At 34.8% G+C, this 22,041-nt stretch overlaps 2 protein-coding genes and 1 long non-coding RNA gene across 3 annotated transcripts; 2 read left to right on the top strand and 1 right to left on the bottom strand.

The window, feature by feature from the left end:
* The first annotated feature begins 4,625 nt into the window (after positions 1–4,625).
* LOC129905286 (cytoplasmic tRNA 2-thiolation protein 1) lies at positions 4,626–5,821 on the top strand. Its single transcript, XM_055980728.1, has 2 exons — positions 4,626–4,753; positions 4,810–5,821. The coding sequence occupies exons 1-2, from the start codon at positions 4,706–4,708 to the stop codon at positions 5,791–5,793; spliced, it is 1,032 nt and encodes a 343-aa protein (XP_055836703.1). The 5' UTR covers positions 4,626–4,705; the 3' UTR covers positions 5,794–5,821.
* A 2,862-nt stretch (positions 5,822–8,683) lies between these two features.
* LOC129905292 (uncharacterized) lies at positions 8,684–9,603 on the bottom strand. Its single transcript, XR_008770599.1, has 3 exons — positions 9,456–9,603; positions 9,018–9,088; positions 8,684–8,739 (listed from the first exon to the last, which is right to left on the bottom strand). It is a non-coding gene; the product is annotated as an uncharacterized LOC129905292 (long non-coding RNA).
* Positions 9,604–14,724: 5,121 nt separating this feature from the next.
* LOC129905281 (uncharacterized) lies at positions 14,725–21,630 on the top strand. The gene is made up of 3 exons (XM_055980721.1): positions 14,725–14,967; positions 15,037–16,007; positions 19,417–21,630. The coding sequence occupies exons 1-3, from the start codon at positions 14,871–14,873 to the stop codon at positions 21,457–21,459; spliced, it is 3,111 nt and encodes a 1,036-aa protein (XP_055836696.1). The 5' UTR covers positions 14,725–14,870; the 3' UTR covers positions 21,460–21,630.
* Positions 21,631–22,041: the final 411 nt, after the last annotated feature.

Genomic DNA, 22,041 nt, shown 5'->3' with positions numbered 1-22,041 from the left:
TTCAATAAGTTGTGGCTATTTCATGGTTACGTTAATAAGCGTTATGAGTTCTTTTTAGTATCTTATGTTTTTCTTAGTTTATGTGGACTTACGACTTCGATGTACTTTCTGGGTGTTCGGCTTATTACAAGGAAATTTCCTTATGCATTTGGTAAGAATTTTTAAAAGAGCTTGCAAAACTAATGACTTTGAATTTAAACGATTTTTTCGTTAAGAATCAACCCTTTGTTTGGTTCCATATTTTTATATAAATGCCCATATAAGCACAGTTGCATCGGGTTTTATTAGCAAGGTGATTATTTTTGATATTTTAAGATATTCAACTAATTTTTTTTTTTTTTAAGGTTGAAAGACTGTTTAATGCATTGCAACTTCTTTTTGAACAGAATTGGACCTTTCCGGAAATGGTGTCCGCAGTTAAATCATTTAAATATCAACTTATCTCAGCAAATTTGTCAACTGATGTTGGGGGTCATTTGAAGGTTGAATATTCAAATATTATATTGGGTGTGCTTTTAATAGCTACAACTAATTTATTTATATTTTTGTTTTTAAATTAAACTAACAAAACTTATGTGTAAATAACGGCAGAAATATAATCATTACCTACTTAATGAATAAAATGTTAAATAGTTTTAATATTGATCGTTTGTATTAATGGAATGTACAATTGCGGGTAATATAAACTTGCTCCTATAGTTAAAATTGCTTCGCTTTTGGTTTAAAAAAAAATTCAATGTAGGGAAGACGGGACACAGAGGACTTTTATTTTAAATCAATAAATGTGTAACTTAAAAAAAAAGTTTAATGCAGTGATGTTCATTTGTAGCATAATGCGTCAAACTTAATTATTTTAAAATTATATGTAATTAAGTACTTATTTAGTTTTCAACACTGAATGCTTCGGTTGGATGCGAGAAAAAAAAGAAAAAAAAACTTTTTTTTCGAATAAACCCCTTAATTTTTTTTATTTTTCGTGGCTGGAGCTGGAGTTGTTGTAAATTGTAAAAGAAACATTAAACTTTCTTTTATGTATTACTTTTTAAACATTATTAAGAGGTGTATGAGAATACACTAAAGTGAAACAGTATGTGATAAAAGCCTTAACTACATTGGCTCAAAAAGTGAAAAAGTACAAAAGTGAACATTTTCAAACAATTGCGCTAGCAAGAAAAAAAATATTTTGACTTTTGTAATTTTTCAAAAAGTGGTGTAGTATGCAGTTAAGCCTTAACCCTGAATTAAAACTATTTTTCATTAATTAAGCCTATGGAAAATTTCGTTTCGCATCAGCTGCGTACTAGACTTAACGCTTGAAAACTGGGATCGAATCACGACACAATGGGGTGCCCGCAACCGATTGATTCTGGCTGATAGGGCTTTCCAGGCAATATAATCGTAATTTAATTATCAACAATCATACCCTTTAGTTTATACTTCATTTCCTCTAGTTCATTATATATAAAAATTTTCTCACTTCGAATTAGAAATTTTATGTTCAGTGGGCCATATATTCATTAGGGTGGTCCTTATTTTTAAAAAAAATTGTATGCTCCCAAGGGCTTATATAGTTGGAAATAAATAAAAAAAAAAATATTCCCCAAGTTTCAAGTCTCTAACTTAATTTTAAACCGTGCCGACAAGCGGCTGAAGTTTCTTATGGAAATAACATATGGGGTTTCGGACCTTTTCCAATCAATTTTAAATTCCAGCCAAACTATTTGTTTCAAAATTTTGAAACTTTGCAGACTTAAACCTTATGGTTGTTAGCTATCATTTAGATTTTTAACAGTTATAATTTCGGAGATTCAGCTTGGGAAAGAAAACCATTTTTTTCGTACTATTTCAAAAAGTCGTTTTTTACACTCTTAGGGCCAGTTATACAAATATTTAATCCGTGGATCAGCGACTTTTGATCAGCACACGTTGAAGGTTCATATATGTTTAAATAGCCACATCCATACTTGAACCAAAGTTGACCCGCAGCTAATCCGCCGAAATCGGCGAGTTAAATTCCTGAACCACGGCTGATCCACGTTTTTACAACTGGCACTTAGGGCCAGTTGTACAAACGTGTTTCAGCCTCGGATCAGGAATTTAACTCGCCGATTTCGGTGGATTAGCAGTGGATCAACTTTGGTTCAAGGATGGATTTAGCTATTTCAACCTATATGGACCTAGAACCAGTGCTAAAAATCAATTTTACCACTGAATTCAGAAGATAAAGTTGCTGAACCATGGATTAAATATTTGTACAACTCTCCCTTAGGGCCAGTTGTACAAATTGAGGGTTAACCCACGGATCAGCTGAACTCGAGTTAACTCTTGAACCAGGTTCAACTTTGAGTGGGTTGTACAGTTCTGGATCAAGTGAGAGTAAGCTGAACCGCAGATCAGGCTTATATACAAGCAAATTTTAGTATATATATACCTAATGTCACTGTCAGTTGTCCTTATTTTATAAAGCACAAGTTCGAGAAAATGTATCGTATTGTGATTTGGAATAAAATACACAAATGTATAGTAATATTTTAGTGAAACTAGTTTTTGGCCACTTCTAATGGCGGCCACTATTCATTTAATGGGCTGATGAGGAAGAGGAGCATTCTTGGAAGGTTGTTTTATTTATTTTTTGTTGTTTTTTTTTTGTGAAGAATATTGTATCCATTTATAAAATAAATAAATAAATAAAGAAGTATTAAAAATCAATAAAAGTGGCTGTGTTATTATTAGCTGCGTTCCTTTGGAAATATTTATCTACTGCTTAGTACTTAAAACTACTTTGATCTACTTTTGCTATACTGAAAAAGTAGTTCAAAGCAGCTTTAAGTACTAAGCAGTAGATAAATATTTCCAAAGGAACGCAGCTATTATTTTATTTATTACCCTTCAAGCAAGAAAACGGAGTCCAGAAAAGACAGTCCGACCTCCGACCGAGAAAAGCGGGGTTGCACTCACACACTTGCAACTTTTTGTGTATGAACACAAAGTCGAACGAGAATCGTGGTGGAAAGTGAGAAATGGAAAAAAAAGTGAAACAGACATAGCCAACAAGAGCAAAAGCGTCATTTTGTTATGTTTCGTTGAAGTGTATAGTCGCGTCGCGTCGTGTCTCGTTGTTATTATAATATTAGTATAATTATAAACAATATCAAATTATAAACAATATGGAAACAAAAAAAGGTATGTTGTATATATCGCTCAAAGTGTTTGGGTTAAAATGTTGTTTCTTCTTGTTATGTAGATGTAATCTCTAATGATGAAGAAAAAGGCAGAAGGTGAAACATGCGATTGGGCATCTAAAAAAACACCAACAACAGCAGCAACAACAAATAAAATAAAATGAAAAAAATGTATTGTATTTTATATTGTGAAAATTTCGTTTGCCAAAATTAAATAAAAAATAAAACAGTTTCAGTGAAAAAAAAAATAAATCTTGTTCTTTTTTTTGGTCGCGAATGCGATACTTCATCCCTTTTTTATTCCTCTTTCTGGTAGGTTTTCGCTGCTCCGACTCAGGTCCGCCTTCGGCTCCATTTTCTCGGAATGGAGATATTCACCACATCAATACATATGCAATCGACTTCGCGGTGATTATAATTTCCATACTAATTTGAGCCGCCTTCGGACCAGTTTCTGATCCGAAGTCGGACTCAGCTCCGCCTCAGGCGGAGCGGATTCGGACCGAGGTCGGACCTGTTTGCTTGAAGGGTATTTAGATCAAAAACACATCCAAAACAAATAAAAAAAAGCACCCCAATCATTTGGGAAAACCACATAATTTCCACGAGCTTTTACCTGAACTGTCAAAGAATTCAGATTAAAGTGAGAAAGCAACATTTTTTCCACTTTAAATCACCTGATCCATAAACAAAAAATACCAAGACTGGAAAATTTCGTACGTCTTTCCCCCCAAAACCCTTTTGTGTACAGTGCTGTCTGTGAATATATGTGAAAGCCACCACGTTGGTAAATGACGTTAACTGACGTTAACACGCACACATTTATAGATTCACGACATTCACCACACATCCAACACGAACACAACGATAGGTTCACGACATTCACCACACCTCGCAGCTTGCAGGCAAACGTCAGTTGACCGCCGAGTTTCCAGTCTTGGTATTTTTTGTTTATGACCTGATCCATGGCTGAACCACTGCTAACCCACCAATATAGGTGGGTAACTTCTGATCGTGGTTCAGCTGTGGGTTAAGACCTGAACCTCGATTGTACAACACTGCAAATGAGTTGAACCGAGTTCAAACGTTAATCCGAGGATGAACCACGTTTGTACAACTGGCCCTTAATGTCAACAAATTTAAAATAAACATTTTTATTCACGCTATTATAAAAAAGCTTGGGAGTACTGTTTTCGCATTTCTTGGCGAAATCGCCACTTTTTAATCGCCTATCCATTCAGGTTGTAGGCAAGAAGGGTGAGGATTCTCCTCTTTTTGACGTTAGTTCCTAGAAAATGTAAATTGGAACGTTATTTGGGCACAATACTGTGTAGCCACCGCCTTAAAAACCCACAGCCATAAAATTATTTCTATTGCTGAATGCTACCCAATTTTATTTTGTACCAATTTGGCTGAATACAGCCATTCTCTTGTCATTCGTCATATAAACAAATTTCACAACAGCAAAAAAATATCGCATGTGGTTAATATTTTTATAAACAATTTAATACAAATTATCCACAATGCCTATTAGTTGTAAATCGAATTGTGGAAAAAATGCATCTCTAAAGGTAAATACACGAAATAGAAATTAAATCAAATTGCAATTCAATCAAAATTATCTTAGCGTCCAAAAACTGGAGATGCTCTTTGCAAAGAGTGTTTCTTTGCTGCATTTGAAGCTGAAATCCACAATACAATCCAAGACAGTGCACTCTTTAGAAAGGGGGAGAAAGTAGCTGTCGCTGCCAGTGGTGGCAAAGATTCCACCGTTCTCGCTCATGTCCTGAAACTTCTTAACGACAGACACAACTATGGTCTCGATTTAGTACTTCTCTCAATTGACGAAGGTATAACTGGCTATCGAGATGATAGTTTAGAAACGGTCAAACAAAATCGAGATGATTACAAAATGCCTTTGAAAATTCTATCCTATGAAGAACTATACGGTTGGACAATGGATCGAATTGTTGGACAAATCGGTCGATCAAATAATTGTACCTTCTGTGGTGTATTTCGTCGACAAGCTTTAGACAGAGGAGCCAAACTACTTGAAGTTGATTGCATTGCAACTGGACACAATGCAGATGATATAGCCGAAACTGTTTTGATGAATATCTTACGTGGGGATACAGCCAGACTACGACGTTGTACTGACATCAAAACTGGCGGCAGCGAAGATTCTATTCCTCGAGTTAAACCATTGAAATATGCTTATGAGAAAGAAATCGTAATGTATGCTCATTATAAAAAGCTTGTTTACTTTTCCACAGAATGTGTTTTTGCTCCGAATGCTTATCGAGGACATGCAAGGGCATTCCTTAAGGATTTGGAGAAAATTCGACCATCTGTGATTATGGATATTATTTATTCTGGAGAACAATTGGAATTTAAGGATACTATAAAGAAACCCGTTCGGGGGATATGTGAACGGTGTGGCTTTGTATCATCTCAACAACCCTGCAAAGCTTGTGTTTTGTTAGAAGGACTCAATCGAGGACTTCCGAAATTGGGAATTGGAAAGAAGTCAAAGGGAGATCGGATGATTGCGAATCAGGAAAGAGAAATTGCATTGCGAGAGAAGGCGAATTTGGTAAAAAATGATTTTTAAAAGTGCAATAAATTTTTTTGTTATAAAAATGGACAACTTTTTAGAGATTTTTTTTAAATTTTAACGAACATAAGAAAACTATGGAGTATGAAAGTCTTGTGGTTTTTATCTTTCAATAAATCGAATGGATATAGAGCTATCGATGGGGGGAATAATCCCTAAATATTCACCAATAACCATTCAATTTCTCATACATAGTACTTGTCTGCATTTGCCAGGTGGCACCCGACATTTTTTAGATAGAAGAGTCTTAGCTAAACATGATGTGTTTTATAGCCTTTAACTCTATCAAATATTATACACATTGGCTTAAAAACAAGTGATTTTAGTGTTTTTTTAGCATTTTAGTAGGGTTGCCGAGTACTTGTCTGCATTTGCGAAGTGCCACCTGACATTTTTTTAGATAGAAGAGATTCTTAGCTAGACATGATGTATTTTATAGCCTTTAACTATGTCAAATATTATACACATTGGCTTAAAAACAAGTGATTTAAGTGTTTTTTTAGCATTTGAGTAGGGTTGCCGAGTACTTGTCTGCATTTGCGAAGTGGCACCCGGCATTTTTCAGATAGAAGAGAGTATTATCTAAAATATAGTGTATAGTTCAGCTTTCTAGTGCATAAAAAGTTATATTGTTTTGTTCAAAGAAAAATTTTGTCAGTGTTGTTTTCATTTGAATGGGGTTACCACATTTGTAAGGTTACTTTCTTTACATTAAGGGTATTCACGTAACGAGATAATTTTCTACTTTGCAGAAAAATAGAAAATTCCGCAAAAGGTTTAAATGAACACCCCAGCAGAAAATAATTGCGTAAACAAGGGAAACAAACAGCTGTTTGTTAAACGTCAAATTGAACTTATAAAATTTGTTCAATTAAAAAAATAAAGTCAAGCTAATTTTGCAAATACTATGCAACAATAGAAAAAAAATGTAATTTGCTCAGATAAAATAATATTCTTTTTTTCAGTATTAACATATTTTATTTGTGGTTATCTGAATAATAAGACATAAATCGCGTTCAAAAAGATTATTCCAGATACGGGTAACACAGATAGCCTATCCGATAGGTGATTGAACACACCCAAAGTTTATCAGATTTTTTTCTACGGTTTCTGCTTCAAATTTGTGAGATAAAATTCTATGGTTTGCAGAATATTTTCCCCATACAAATTTTGACAGCTCATTTCTACCGATAGAAAATTCTACGGTTTCTACAGTTTCTATGGGTTTTCCGCGTTTACGTGAATACCCCTATTATTTTTTTTTTTACTATTTTGACTTTCGTTTGGCATTTCAAAAATTTGTTTATCTGACCAAACAACAAAGATATGAATGTATTAGTTATGTGACAATTTTTCCTTTAAAATAGGGTTGCCACATGGAAGTTCCTATTTTAGAAGTGGCAACCCTATTTTTCTATTTTCAGTATTAACTTATCTTTCATTTGACACCAATTTTAACCTCTAACCTTATGAGCTAAGTAACTCGACGGTCGCCGCTTGGACTATAAGTTAAAGCTTTCTTACTCAAGAAAACTGAAACCCACATTCCGGTTTTTGTCTTTTCACGGGTAATTGTACAGAAGGAATATTTATCTTTGACGACAGGAAACAGCTTTGGGTTTTAGATTCATTGAATTCCACACGATTTTTCATACCCCATGTAAAAATGCTATTTCTCGCAATTTAGTGAGTTTATCATAATCAGTATTTCAAAGACATTAGAAACAATGGATTGGTCGGTAATTAGATGATCGTTTTTGAAAAAAAAGTAGCTTTAGGTTTAACTCTAAGGAATGGTATCGAAGGAGATATTTAACAGCTAGCCAATGGCGCAGCAAATAGCGACAACAGGAAGTCAACAGCTCAAGAAGGAGCAATCATGGTATTCCAAAATATGTACATCAAATGGTTGGACTCCCACACTACAAAGCCGAGTTAATTTAAAAGGCAAAGGAAAAGCGGTTTACTGGAAAATGTTAAAATTCATTTCGAAGATATAAAGATAGGTTGAAGATCACTTTTGATTAAATAGCTCTTTGTAGAGCTTATTCTTAGAAGGGCTCAATTGAAAAAAAAATTGTTGTCCTTTGATTTTTTTTTACGGAAATCGAATACATTTTAAGGTAAATAGCGCTTGAGACTTCTATTTAAAACCAATAATCAGCCCTTATGGACTTCGTCTGTACTAAAACAACAGGAAAACAACTAGCCTTAGAAGCCACTGGCGATTGTTTTATCGAATTCGTAGCAAATCTCCGATACGAAGGGAATTACCACTAATACGAATTCCATTCGTATCGGAAACTGTCTACGATTCCCGAAAAAAATCACAAAATCCGATTGTAGTGACGATTTGTGTGAAATTTTTCATTACGAACGGATTCCGTGATTGTTTTTTAGGGAATCGTAACAAATTTCCGATACGAATGGAATTCGTGATAAGGCCGACTGTTCCTAGAGCGAGTCATTTTCTTTAAACAAAGTTATATTGGCGACTATTTGACACAAATATAAAAAAACTTAACTGTCGCAACTTCAAAAAATAGATATAAAAAAATAAATATAATTTAGTTCAGTATAATTTTTTTTATTTAAACAAAATATTCAAGCAAATCAGCTAAAGCATCAACTTCTTCAATGATTGGCTTTCCAATAAAGGCGTCTTACCTAAAAAGAAAGTAAAAAATTCTGTGTTAAAAAAGATACCAAATGTTTGAACTCAAATCAAATTAATATAATTTTATTTGAAAGACTCTTCAGATTTAATATTAACAGTGGAATCACATTGATTCATATGAGGTGTCAGAAAATATATGTTTCATCATTGAAGTCTTTAATATTTAAATTATTTTAAATTGGGAAAATTATTACCATTTATCGCACTTGACGTTTTAACTCCCGCTAGAATAGCGTATTATTCATCCAAGCCAGATGCTCCTCAAACTGAAAAAGAAGACACAATAAATTAGTCTTTGGGATAATTCAAAAAGAAATTGTATTTATTTTGAGGATGAAGATGTAATTTCCGCTAAAAAAATATGCACCGCAAAACATGTGGAGATGAATTTTGGGTTATGCTTGGGCGAAAATCTTTAATCTTCGAGCAGGTAAAAGCACTGGGAAAAGTGGTTAAATATAATCTTTTAACCAGCGACTCATGCTCGAACATCATTACAAATGAAATTAATGAAAGAAAGTATATTTTTTAATTGAAAACTTACCTTTTTAAAAGGACATAAAAAACGACGATCATTTTGAGTCTTGAGATTCTGTCGAGACTTTAGTTCATCATCTGGAATTGAAAAAGAAGAAATTATAGATTAAAATAAGTTTGATGATTTGAAATGTAGCTAAATTCTATACTACTTTTATGATTCAAAGAATGAATGCACAAAGTAGTGATAGTTCATGCGGATTTTATTGCAGAACGTTTGTTCTACGGCTAACAAATATGGTTAAATCCGTAGTTATATATCTCTGCGTAGAAAATACATTTTAGTTCAGTATTTTGTGTCATATTTTAAACAATTGCAAACCAATTTTATCAGAAAAATGATTGTGCAAAGGAAAATTGACGAAAGTTCGGAACACGTGAAGAAAATAACCACAAAAACTAGTATCAAGTTGAATTAAATTTACTTTGTTGATAATTTACTTACATTTTAATTCATTTTTATGGATTTTGTAGACAATTTCAGCCACATTTTAATTTGTATGTTTTAATTAATTTAAGAGACATTTTAGTTTGTCTAATCTTACAAATTTCGTATACAACTTTACACGACGAATAGCTGACAGCAAATGGAAAGAAAAAGAAAATCGGAGTCTTGTAGCGGAAGGAAAAGATTTTTTTTTTGGTGTTCAGAATAAAAAAATGGCTGCTGAAATTCTAAACATTTATAGTTCATCTAGTTGTTCACAGGTGGCAGGGTAGTTTTTTTTTAAAGCAGAGATTACACTGAAACACAAATTGAATTTTGTTTCACCTTTTTTTAATGAGTAGAAACTAAGGTGATGCATGAAGCCTTAAGGCTTAACTACATACACGACTTTTTGAAAAAGTACAAAAGTGAAAAGATTTTTTTAAAGAGCATGCAAATTATTTTTTAGACCAAAAAATAAGCTTTGTGCATAATTTGTTTTAATTGTTCATCCCAAAAAACTATACAAAAATGCGTTTGAAAATTTTCACTTTTGTACTTTTTCACTTTTTGAGCCAATGTAGTTAAGCCTTTAGGGCCAGTTGTGCAAACGTGGTTCAGCCTCGGATCAGGAATTTAACCCACCGATTTCGGCGGATTAGCTGCGGGTCAACTTCGGTTCAAGCATGGATGTGGCTATTTTTACATATTTGGACCTTGCACCAGTGCTAAACCGGAACCTTACCACCGATTTCAGAAGATAAAAGTTGCTGAACCACGGATTAAATATTTGTACAACTGGCCCTTAACTACATACACCACTTTTTGAAAAAGTACAAAAGTGAAAATATTTTTTTTCTGGCTAGCGCAATTGTTTTGTGAAAGAGAGTATACAAATTGTTTATTAGACCAAAAAATAAGCTTTCTGCATTATTTGTTTTAATTTTTCAGGCCGAAAAACTATACAAAAATGCGTTTGAAAATTTTCACTTTTGTACTTTTTCACTTTTTGAGCCAATGTAGTTAAGCCTTTAGGGCCAGTTGTGCAAACGTGGTTCAGCCTCGGATCAGGAATTTAACCCACCGATTTCGGCGGATTAGCTGCGGGTCAACTTCGGTTCAAGCATGGATGTGGCTATTTTTACATATTTGGACCTTGCACCAGTGCTAAACCGGAACCTTACCACCGATTTCAGAAGATAAAAGTTGCTGAACCACGGATTAAATATTTGTACAACTGGCCCTTAACTACATACACCACTTTTTGAAAAAGTACAAAAGTGAAAATATTTTTTTTCTGGCTAGCGCAATTGTTTTGTGAAAGAGAGTATACAAATTGTTTATTAGACCAAAAAATAAGCTTTCTGCATTATTTGTTTTAATTTTTCAGGCCGAAAAACTATACAAAAATGCGTTTGAAAATTTTCACTTTTGTACTTTTTCACTTTTTGAGCCAATGTAGTTAAGCCTTAAAGGCTTGGGAAGACGCCGTCTAGGCCTGGAGATTTATAAGGAGAGAAGGAGTTGATGGATCTGGGCCATCAACTCCTTCTCTCCTTATAAATCTCCAGGCCTAGACGGCGTCTTCCCTTTGATGCTGCAAAAAAGTAGTGAATTCATTATTCCTTACCTGATCACAATATTCCAAAATAGCCTACAATTGGGGTATGTCCCTAAAATATGGCGTGAAGTCAAAGTTGTCTTTATACCAAAAGCTGGTAAATCCAGTTACACAGAACCCAAAGATTTCAGACCTATCAGTCTAACTTCTTTTACACTCAAAACACTTGAAAGGTTAATCGATATACATATCCGCAGTTATTTAATACCGGAGACTATATCACCCTTTCAGCATGCATACACAAAAGGTAGAAGTGTAGAGACAGCTTTACACTGTGCAGTCAGAACAATAGAAAAGTCGCTTGCGGTTAAAGAATACACCCTCGCTTCATTTCTAGATATCGAAGGAGCATTCAATAATGTCCATAATAGTGCCATTGAAAAAGCACTCACTGACCTTAAAATAGAAGACACGATCATAAAATGGATCGTATGCATGTTGAAAAACAGGCTAATCAATAGTGAATTAGGTGGGTCACATATAAAAATGTACGCATCTAGAGGAACCCCACAAGGTGGTATTCTATCACCTCTTCTTTGGATTTTGGTGATGAATGAGATTCTCATCAAACTAAATTATAGCGGTGTTAAGGTTATAGCCTACGCAGACGATCTAGCTCTTCTAGCGACAGGTAAATACCTAACCACTGTAAGCGAACAATTAGAAAACGCATTATCCAAGGTCAGTAACTGGACCAGGAGATGCGGTCTTAAAGTAAACCCCCTAAAAACAGAACTGGTACTTTTCACAAACAGAAGGAAAATTCCTCCTTTTGCAGTGCCAAAAATTGATGGCACCCCACTTAAGATTTCGGATAAAGCGAAATATCTTGGAGTGATCTTGGATAAGAAACTTAACTGGGGTCCAAACATTCAAGAAAGATACAAGAAAGCCACGTTTGCACTTTACTCATGTAATAGAATTCTTGGCAGAAACTGGGGACCAAATCCCAAAATAATCATGTGGATGTATACCGCCATTGTCAGACCCATTCTGACCTATGGCAGCTTAGTCTGGTGGCAAGCTCTGGAGAAATCCACGAACTTGAAGACCCTAACCAAAGTACAAAGAACAGCATGCATTAGTACTACGGGGGTGATGAGGTCCACTCCAACCGCAGGCTTGGAAGCAATCCTTAATCTCACTCCCTTAGATCTATTTGTAAAAGAATTAGCGGCAAACAGCGCCCTACGACTCAGTCAAACCAACATTTGGAATACTAGTCAAAATGGCCATACTACGATCCTTTCGAACTACGTTGGCAACAACGTAAGTACAGATTACATGACCCCTTACTTAGACTTCAACAAGTCTTTTAATGTCAGTTTCCCTAACAGACAAGATTGGGAAAACAGTATACCTTTCTCAAATGAGTCGACTATCGCCATCTTTACTGATGGTTCGAAAATGAACACTGGGGTTGGTGCAGGTTTTTACTCAGAAAACCTCAACCTTGCCAGTTCTTTCAGGCTCCCCGATCACAGCAGTGTCTTCCAAGCCGAGATATTGGCAGTGAAAAATGCTGCTAAACAAATATCCATGATGGCGATATCACCTGCTGACATCACCTTTTTCATTGATAGCCAAGCGGCAATAAAAGCAATTTCTGCCACCTTAATCAAGTCAAAGCTTGTTTCTTGCTGTCGCGAAGAGCTTAGGGTTCTTGGTACGCAGCATAATGTAAGACTCTGCTGGGTTCCCGGCCACAGTGATGTGTTCGGCAACGAAAAAGCGGATGAGCTTGCAAGGGAGGGCTCAGTTCTTGATCCCTCTCTCATAGACCATAGCATCAGAATCCCACAATGTGAAATAAAGCGAAATATCGTCAACAATATTTCACAAAAAACTAATGAAAGATGGAACCTCCTAGAAACCTGCGGTCACACCAGGAAACTATGGCCGAACTTCGACGAGAAAAAATCAAATAAGATCTTACTACTTAGTAAACCTTCCTTAAGATCCCTAATAGGCGTCTTAACGGGACATAATCTACTAGGATACCACAAAAAGAAAATGGGGCTTAGTACGGATGATCTATGCAGAGGCTGCGGTAATGAGGACGAACAGGAAAACACTGTTCACTTCCTCTGTCACTGCCCAGCACTCTGTCGCACTAGGAAAAAATTCTTAGGAAACTACTTCTTCAATGAATTAGAAGAACTATCGGAACTCTCAGGCAATAGCCTACTGAACTTTGTCAAGTCCTCCAAATGGCTTGAACAACCATAGCATTCATAGGTTAACACTTTTTCATGAAGTTACAATACTTCAGGGTATCACAAGGGATCTACATTGATCTAAGTGTGACGGTAACAAAATCAACTGTCAGCCCATATTACCTAACCTAACCTAAAGGCTTGGCCACACCGGAGGGTATGCGGTAGAGGTACGGGTAGCGGTAACGATATTTGTATGAAAAAAATTCCATATCTGAACGTTGATATGTCAGTTTGGAATTTTTTTCATACAAGTACCGTTACCTCTACCCGTACCGCTACAGCATACCCTCCGGTGTGGCCAAGCCTTAAATAGGTGTGTTTTACCACCGGTCTTAACTGGACAAAAAAAACGCAGTCGGGGCTAAGCAATTTACATGTTAAATGCAACAACACTTTAGCCCCTTGGGCTTAGTTATTTAGCCCCTAGAATTCTCTGGGCTTAACTTTTTCAACAGATTTAAATCTGTGCTACCAAATAAACTTCAATTAACATCAAAACTGATGTTTGGAATGACAATTATTATTTTAAATATTTATTTAATAGTTAGTTAACTTTTTTTTTTTCAAGAACACAGAAAACCCAAAAGCGAAAAATATAACAACTTTATATTTTTTTTTTGGTGTCAGCTAATTTCGGAACATTTAATATGCAGTGCTGCCAATTTTTCTCGCTAAGCCCAGAGGCGTTCTTTTTTTGTCCAGTTAAGGCTTGGCCACACCGGAGGGTATGCGGTATAGCGGTAACGATATTTGTACTAAAAAAATTCCACACCTGAACGTTGATGTGTTAGTTTGGAATTTTTTTCATACAAGTACCCTCACCGCTACCCGTACCGCTACCGCATACCCTCCAATGTGGCCAAGCCTTTAAGCAAGATGGTAATGAAAAACACACCTAATATTCTAAAAAAGATATATTTTTGATGACGTGAGAGCCAACCCATTTTGAATCCTATAATCCTAACCTTACCTTTTAGGGCCAGTTGTACAAATATTTAATCCGTGGTTCAGCAACTTTTATCTTCTAAAATCGGTGTTGAAGGTGCAGTTTAGTACTGCCCTACTAACAATTTTGCTTCTATAATGCTTTACAGAAGCAACAATTGCATCTGTAAAGCTTTATAGAACCAAAATTGTTTGTCAGACTGGTTCATCAAGGTTTATTTATGTTAAAATAGCTAAAGTCGTACTTGAACCAAACTTGATCCACAACTAATCCACCGAAATCGGTATATTAAATTCCTGAACCGAGGCTGAACCACGTTTATTCAACGTGCCCTCACTCCCGTCGCAGTGCATCTTTGCGTTGATCGATTTCGTTGACGGTGTAATCCAAGCCTTACATTTTATATGTGTACTGTTCGCACGGTTCGCTGAACAACTTCATTTATTTTTTCAATTTGGCTTCACTTTCGGCAATCAAACACTCTTGTCAAATTTGACATTTCTCCAAAAAGTTGAAATTTCATTTGCCAACCCCACGTGTGTTGCTGCTGTTGAAGTTTTCGTTTTTTAATTCAAAAAGTGTGGCACGTTTTTGAATAAAATTTATTAATTTTTGAAATAAAACATCTTTAATTAACATAACACATAATGGGACGCAAAGCCCAATATTCTGAAAAACCCAAAAAAGGGCCAGGTCGCAAAGCTAGAAAACAAAAACCGCCAACATTCACCAAAGCTAGTTTCGGTAATTATTTTGTGTTGTTTTCTTTTTAAAAGTTCGATTTTTCACAAATATTAAATCTTTCTCCAACAGCTCCAATGGATGACCCTGATAAAAAATTATCTCACCATCAGAAACAACGATTGGCTAAGCGTGTCGCCAAAAAAGATGAGTTGAAAAAGAAACAACAGCAAAAGAAGCTACAACCCAAGAAACAGCAACATTATGAAAGCGAAAGTGAAGAGGAAGTTAACTCTGATGCCGAGGAGCAGGAGGAATCCATGGAAGAGAGTTCAGGTGAGGAAGATGCAGCTCCAGTTAAAGGTTTTACAGATGAGAACAAATCCTGGTTGACTCCAAAGCAAAAGTCACAGAAAAAACCAGTTGCTCCTCAAGGAAGTGATGGAGAGAGTGACGAAGATGAAGAAGACGATGACGATGAGGAAGACGATGAGGATGACGAGGATTTAGCTGAATGTGATGATGGGGAATCTTTTGACGAGGAAATGGAAGACGATGAAGAGGGTGACGAAGAAGAGGAGGAAGAATCTGAAGATGAGTCGATGGATAAACTTAAAGTTGGCAAACTAGCAGATTTGTCTGACGATGAAAAGAATTCCGACGATGATTTTGATCTCTCAGAACAAGAAGAAAATGATGACGATGAAGATGAAGAAGATGATGATGACAGTGACGATGATGATGACAAACTTCCTATAGAAAAAGCCAATAAGAAGTTGAAAAAGAAGAAGGAAAAAGAAGCCAAAGAGTCGCAAGCTGAAATGCAAATGTCTGTTGATAATCAAGAAATCTTTCGATTCCCCGAAGAAGATGAAGAAGAAAAAGAAATCACTTTGCAAGATGTCCAACAGAGAATTAAAGATATTACTTTGGTTCTATCTGACTTTAAGAAATATCGTCAAGAAGGTCGAAGTCGTCCGGAATATATAGAAATTTTGAAGAAAGATTTGTGCTTGTACTACAGTTATAATGAATTCTTAATGACCAAATTGATGGATATGTTTCCACTCAATGAACTTATGGAATATTTGGAAACATCTGAGGTAAGTTTTGCAAATATAGTTTTCCCATTTATAAAATATTCAATGAAAAACTGTGTTCACTGACATTTTCCTTTACAAACAAATTTTTTTTTAGATAGATTGTTTGTTTTAATATTCATTTTTGTTCATCTAGTCTAGTCAGCAAGTTCGTTGTGTTGTTAAGCATCATTTTTTAAACACAATAACTCAAAATTTTAAACGATTCAATAAAATGTTAAAGGCATTTAAGTAAGTTACAAAGTTAAAAAACAGACTGTTTTTTAACTAAGTATGTATGTAAACTTCTATTACTTTAAGATTTTACTAAATCTATCGGTGGCAGTCAACGTGTTAAAGTAAGCACTACTTAACTGTAAAAAAGCAGTACGGCAACAAAATTTTCAAATATTAAAAAAAAGGTTGTCGAATTAGGTATAATTACACTGGTCAACAAAATTTAACTTTTTTTTGCCACAAGAACCAAAATATACTTTTCTAGTAGTTTTTTTGATTGGCCTCCGTTTTTGAAATATTACCGTTATAAAATGCTAAAAAACGTCATTTTGGCTGTTTTCAAGGTTCTGTTTTTATGTGGGGCAATTCATTACAAACAAATTTGTAACGGTTATTATAAGAACATATATTCTTCTTTCAAAAACTGTTCAAATTTTCCCGATATCTCTTTTATTGCTCGAGATATTTTAAGTTTCATTTAATAAGCCAAAGAGAAACTAAACTTAATCTAAAGTTCAAGTCACTGGTCACAGAATTTTTGCCACAAGAACCAAAATATACTTTTCTGGAGGTTTTTGAGTTGCTGAACTCAACTCTGCAATCGAAAAAATTTTATTAGCCTCCGTTCTTGAAATATAACCGTTATAAAAAAACCCTTTTTTTGCATTTTATAACGGTTATATTTCAAGAACGAAGGCTAATAGAATTTTTCTGATTGTGGATTCGAGTTCAGCATCCCAAAAACCTTCAGAAAAGTATATTTTGATTCTTGTGGCAAAAAAAGTTTAATTTGGTTGGTTGGTGTTGTATCTGATTCAAAGACCACTACTTAAATTTTAAATATCTCGGACAATAAAAGAGATATCGGAAAGATTTAAACATTTTTTGAAAGAATAAAACTTGCTCTTAAAGGCACCGTTACAAATTTATTTATAATGAATTACTCCACATAAAAACATAACCTCGAAAACAGCCAAAATTACGTTTTTGACATTTTCTAACGGTAATATTTCAAAAACGAAGGCCAATCAAATTTTTTTGACTTCAGATTCGGATTCAGCACCCCAAAAAATACTAGAAAAGTATATTTTGGTTCTTGTGGCAAAAACCTTGTTGACCAGTGTTATTGCTTGTATTTCAGAGTAACAATTAATTTGAGCTTTTACGAAGGAGGTTCACCCAACTAACATTTCACTTTAAGGGCCAGTTGTACAAATATTTAATCCGTGGATCAGCAACTGTAATCTTCTGAAATCGGTAGCAAGGCTGAAGTTTAGCACTGGTTCAAGGTTCATATATCTCGAAATAGCCACATTCATGCTTGAACCGAAGTTGACCCGCAGCTAATCCGCCGATATCGGTGGGTTAAATTCCTGAACCAAGGCTGACCCACGTTTGTACAACTGGCCCTAAGGAAACCTCACAATAATTCATGAAAATTAAACTTTAGCCAGGTGTCGAATCACAGCCCACGATTACAATCATATGTACGTTAACGTTTTAACTATTAGTAGAACAAAATAGGGACACATGGCAACGTTAACGAACGTTTGCCGTAATTCGACCCCTGATTTAAAATGTTTGAATGGAGTACTAGCGGATTAGGGACTTATGTTAGACATTTTATTATTATATTGTTTTTAATTTAACGACCTATAAAAACTTGTTTTTTTTTTTACTTTCTGGTCGACTAAACTATCGAATTCCATTTGTTTCTCTGCTGGTTTTGGTTCTACAGTTCCTGACTACACAAATTAAAATGAAGTATTTTTTCTTCGCGCCCAACATTTAAGTAACCTATGAATGTAAAATTTCAGAAACAGAAAAATCCAACATAATGATTTATACGAAAAAATTGTTTAATTTTGTATTATTAATTTGAAAAAGACAAATTGATTTAATAATGTTTTTGAAAATTAGCTTTTTTCATCAATAATCCGGAAATTTTAGGATCATTTTCAGTTTTTCACCCTTTATCAACTCAGTTTTCAAGTTTTTTTTTGTTTTGAAAAGCAGTGCAGAAAGAAAACATAAAAAAAACTCTGCACTGACAATTTTTTTTTTCTAAATTAATTGGAGTTAAAAGTCGGATTCAAAAAAGTTATATAGTTCTATTACTGTTATAAAAAGATTTGAAGATTTTACATCTTCGGTTATGTAAATCACACAGCAAGAACAACAAAAAACAAACATTTTTTCTAGCTTCTCATGGTATATTGATATTGGTGTTCTTTTCGAAAAATATTGTCAGTGATTGCACATTAAAAATGAATAAAGGCTTAACTACATACACCAGTTTTTGAAAAAGTACAAAAGTAAAAATATTTTTTTTGTGGCTGGCGCAACTGTTTTGTTAAAAAGAGTACACAAATTGTTTTTTACACTAAAAAATAAGCTTTCTGCATCATTTGTTTTAATTTTACAGTCTGAAAAACTATCCAAAAAAGCGTTTGAAAATTTTCACTTTTGTACTTTTTAACTTTTTGAGCCAATGTAGTTAAGGCTTAACAATGGAATCAAATTAAATTTAAACAAGGTAAAAAAGAAAGTATACTTCAAACATATGTATCTACTTTCCACTAAAATTTGTTTGATAGTTTTTTTTTTCGAAAAGTTACGCAGCTCGTTCCTGGATGATATTAGGATCAAATTTGGTCTAAGATGAATTTATAAAAATATTTACCATTGCAGCTTAATCTAGGTAAAATTTTAAAATTCTACATCGTGAGCACTTTTTTTTGTAATCTGTAGCAAAATTGAATGAAAAATATCAAAATTAGAAAAAATAATGGCTAACGAGCAAGAGAATAAGGACAATTTTTCATATGCCAAGGGATAAGAGTTTCAAACTAATGCAAAATTTTTAATCGTTTCATTTATTTGTTTCGGTGCTCAAAAATATTGCCCTTTTACACCTTTGCAACGACACTAAGTCAGTGACATCTGATCGTCTTAAAGGATTATTCTGGTACCAGTCGCAATTACTGCGAATTAATATTGAATATTGATATTATTGAATATTGATATATTGAAAAATTAGTCGTCATAGTTTCAAAAATTCCAAATACTTATAAACTTGCGTTCTCACGTTTTTACTATAGCAAAAATAGATTTCGGCTCTTCAACTATGTGTCTATTTGTTCTAATACTCGTATGTATTTATATATTCTAATATGTAATCATGTTTTCCTTTCAGGTTGCTCGTCCACTAACCATCAGAACGAACAGTCTTAAAACTAGACGTCGTGATCTGGCTGCCGCTCTTATCAATCGTGGTGTCAATTTAGATCCCCTTGGCAAATGGACCAAAGTTGGTTTGGTTGTCTACAGCTCTCAAGTGCCACTTGGAGCTACACCAGAATACTTAGCTGGTCATTATATGATTCAAGGTGCTTCTAGTATGCTTCCAGTTATGGCTCTAGCTCCGCAAGAAAATGAACGTATTTTGGACATGTGTTCGGCTCCAGGAGGCAAGGGATCCCATATTGCTGCTATAATGAAGAATACTGGTGTACTCTTTGCAAACGATGCCAATCGTGACCGTATTAAAGCTGTTGTTGCAAATTTCCATCGATTGGGAGTAATAAATGCCGTTGTCAGTTGTGAAGATGGTTGCAAGTTCCCTAAAATTATGACTGGATTCGATAGAATTCTATTGGATGCACCTTGTACTGGAACAGGAGTTGTCTCCAAGGATCCTAGTGTGAAGACATCAAAGTCAGAAATTGATGTGCAGAGGTGTTATAATTTGCAGAGGAAACTTCTCTTGACTGCAATTGATTGTGTTGATGCCAAGTCCACAACTGGAGGATACATTGTCTATTCAACATGTTCGATTCTTCCCGAAGAAAATGAATGGGTCATTGATTACGCTCTGAAAAAACGTAATGTTAAACTGGTCCCAACTGGATTAGACTTCGGAACCGAAGGCTTTGTCAATTACAGACAATTTAGATTCCATCCGAGCATGAACCTAACCAGGCGTTATTACCCTCACACCCATAACATGGATGGATTTTATGTCGCTAAATTGAAGAAATTCTCAAACCAAATTCCTATTAGTAAGGAAGAGCAAGAGGAGGATGAGAAGGAGTTGTCGAAGGAAATTGTTGAAGAAAAGTCCGAAGAAAATGGTGAAGACGACGAACCAAAACCATTGAAGAAACTTGGTAAACGTGCTGGTCACCCCTATTTGAGTGAAGTCGAATTGGAGCAGAAGAAGAAAAAGTTGAAGGAAAGCGCTAAGAAGTATGTTGCAAACGTTTTCGAAAAACCAGTCAAGGTGGAAAAGGTGAAGAAACCTGACGAAGAAAAGCCCAATGAAGGTGAAAATAAAAATGAAGCCAAAAACTGGGAAAAGAAACAAAACAAACCAACAGATGGAGTGTCTAATGGAGTATCCAAACAGGGAAACAAGGAGAGTAACAAAAAGAAATTTGAAGGTGGTGGCAAACCGAATAAGGGAGCATTTCCACAAGGACATCAACAAAATGTGAATTCGAATGCCCCTGGCCAAGGAAAGAAAAATAAGAACCAGCACCAGAAACAGAATCAACATCAACAACAGTCCAACCAAGGACAACAAAACCAGAAACAATTTTCACAAAACGGTAGCCCGGCTCAAAAGAATAACAAAAATCAACAAAAACAGAAAAAGTTTGACAAAAATGACGCTAAATCAAAACAACCACAAAGCCAACAACAAACTGAACCTAAACAGCACGGTAAACCCTCTCCCAAACCAAGTGGCCAAGCGCAATCCCATCCTCAGAATTCCCAGGGGCCAAAACACAACAAGGGTAAGAAAGGAAAGCAAAATGAAGCTGTACAAGCGCAATCCCAATCCCAACCCCAGAATGGCCAGGCTTCTAAGCCCAACCAAGGGAAAAAAGGCAACAAAAATGAAGCAGGACAAGCGCAAAACCTTCCCCAGAATGGCCAAGCGTCAAAGCCCAATAAGGGCAAAAAAGATCACAAAAATCAACCTGGAAAGCCTGTAAATGCATCCCCTGCAAAACAACAAAATAATCAAAAGCTTAAGGAAGTTGTGCAACAAAAGAAAAAGATTGATATAGATGATGTACCCGTATTGGAGGGTAAACCTATCAAACAAAATAAGAACAAGAAATTTGAATCGAAATCGAAAGAAATGGGACAATTGAAAAAGAATAAAAAAGATTTTAATAAGAATAAGTCATTCAAAGGAAAACCCGGAAAACATAGCCAGAAACAGAAATAGATTAGCATAATAGATTTCTTGATTTAACTTTTAACTGTATAAATAATATAAATAACAATTTTTTTGTTTCCTTAATTCTTTTAAGAGTCTATTTTATTGTATTTTTTTTATTACATTAGATTTCATCGAAATAAATGAAAATTAAAATACAACATTATACAAAAATGTTAATGATAAAATTGTTTGTTTTTGTTTTATTATAATTAAAATGGATTTCCGAGGAAACAATCGGAATCGGAACTTCTTGATTCAGATCGATGTTTAATGAGTTTAACCTTTCAAAAGTGGCTAGTACCTAATACTTTTGCGAGATTTCACACAAAGGATGGAAATTTTAAGGCCAAAGTATCGCAAATACTATTAATGGCAAGTTTTTGAAAAACTACTGTTAAAAAGAGGCTAAGAAAAAGGAGAAGGTTCACGGGTCGTTTGAACGCGACACTACTCGAAGTGTTTTGCACTCCAGATTTTTTGATGCAGAAACGTTCCTTGGGTCTAAATAGTAAGAAAAAAGCTTTTTCAAAATCTTCTATCTAGCTTTTCGCTTTTGCGGGCTTAATTATGTAGTTATGAAAAAAGCGT

The sequence above is a fragment of the Episyrphus balteatus genome, chromosome 1, assembly GCF_945859705.1.
Source record: "Episyrphus balteatus chromosome 1, idEpiBalt1.1, whole genome shotgun sequence".
Lineage (NCBI taxonomy): Eukaryota > Metazoa > Arthropoda > Insecta > Diptera > Syrphidae > Episyrphus > Episyrphus balteatus.
Note: the sequence above shows the minus strand (reverse complement) of the source record. Positions and strands in the feature narration are given on the sequence as shown.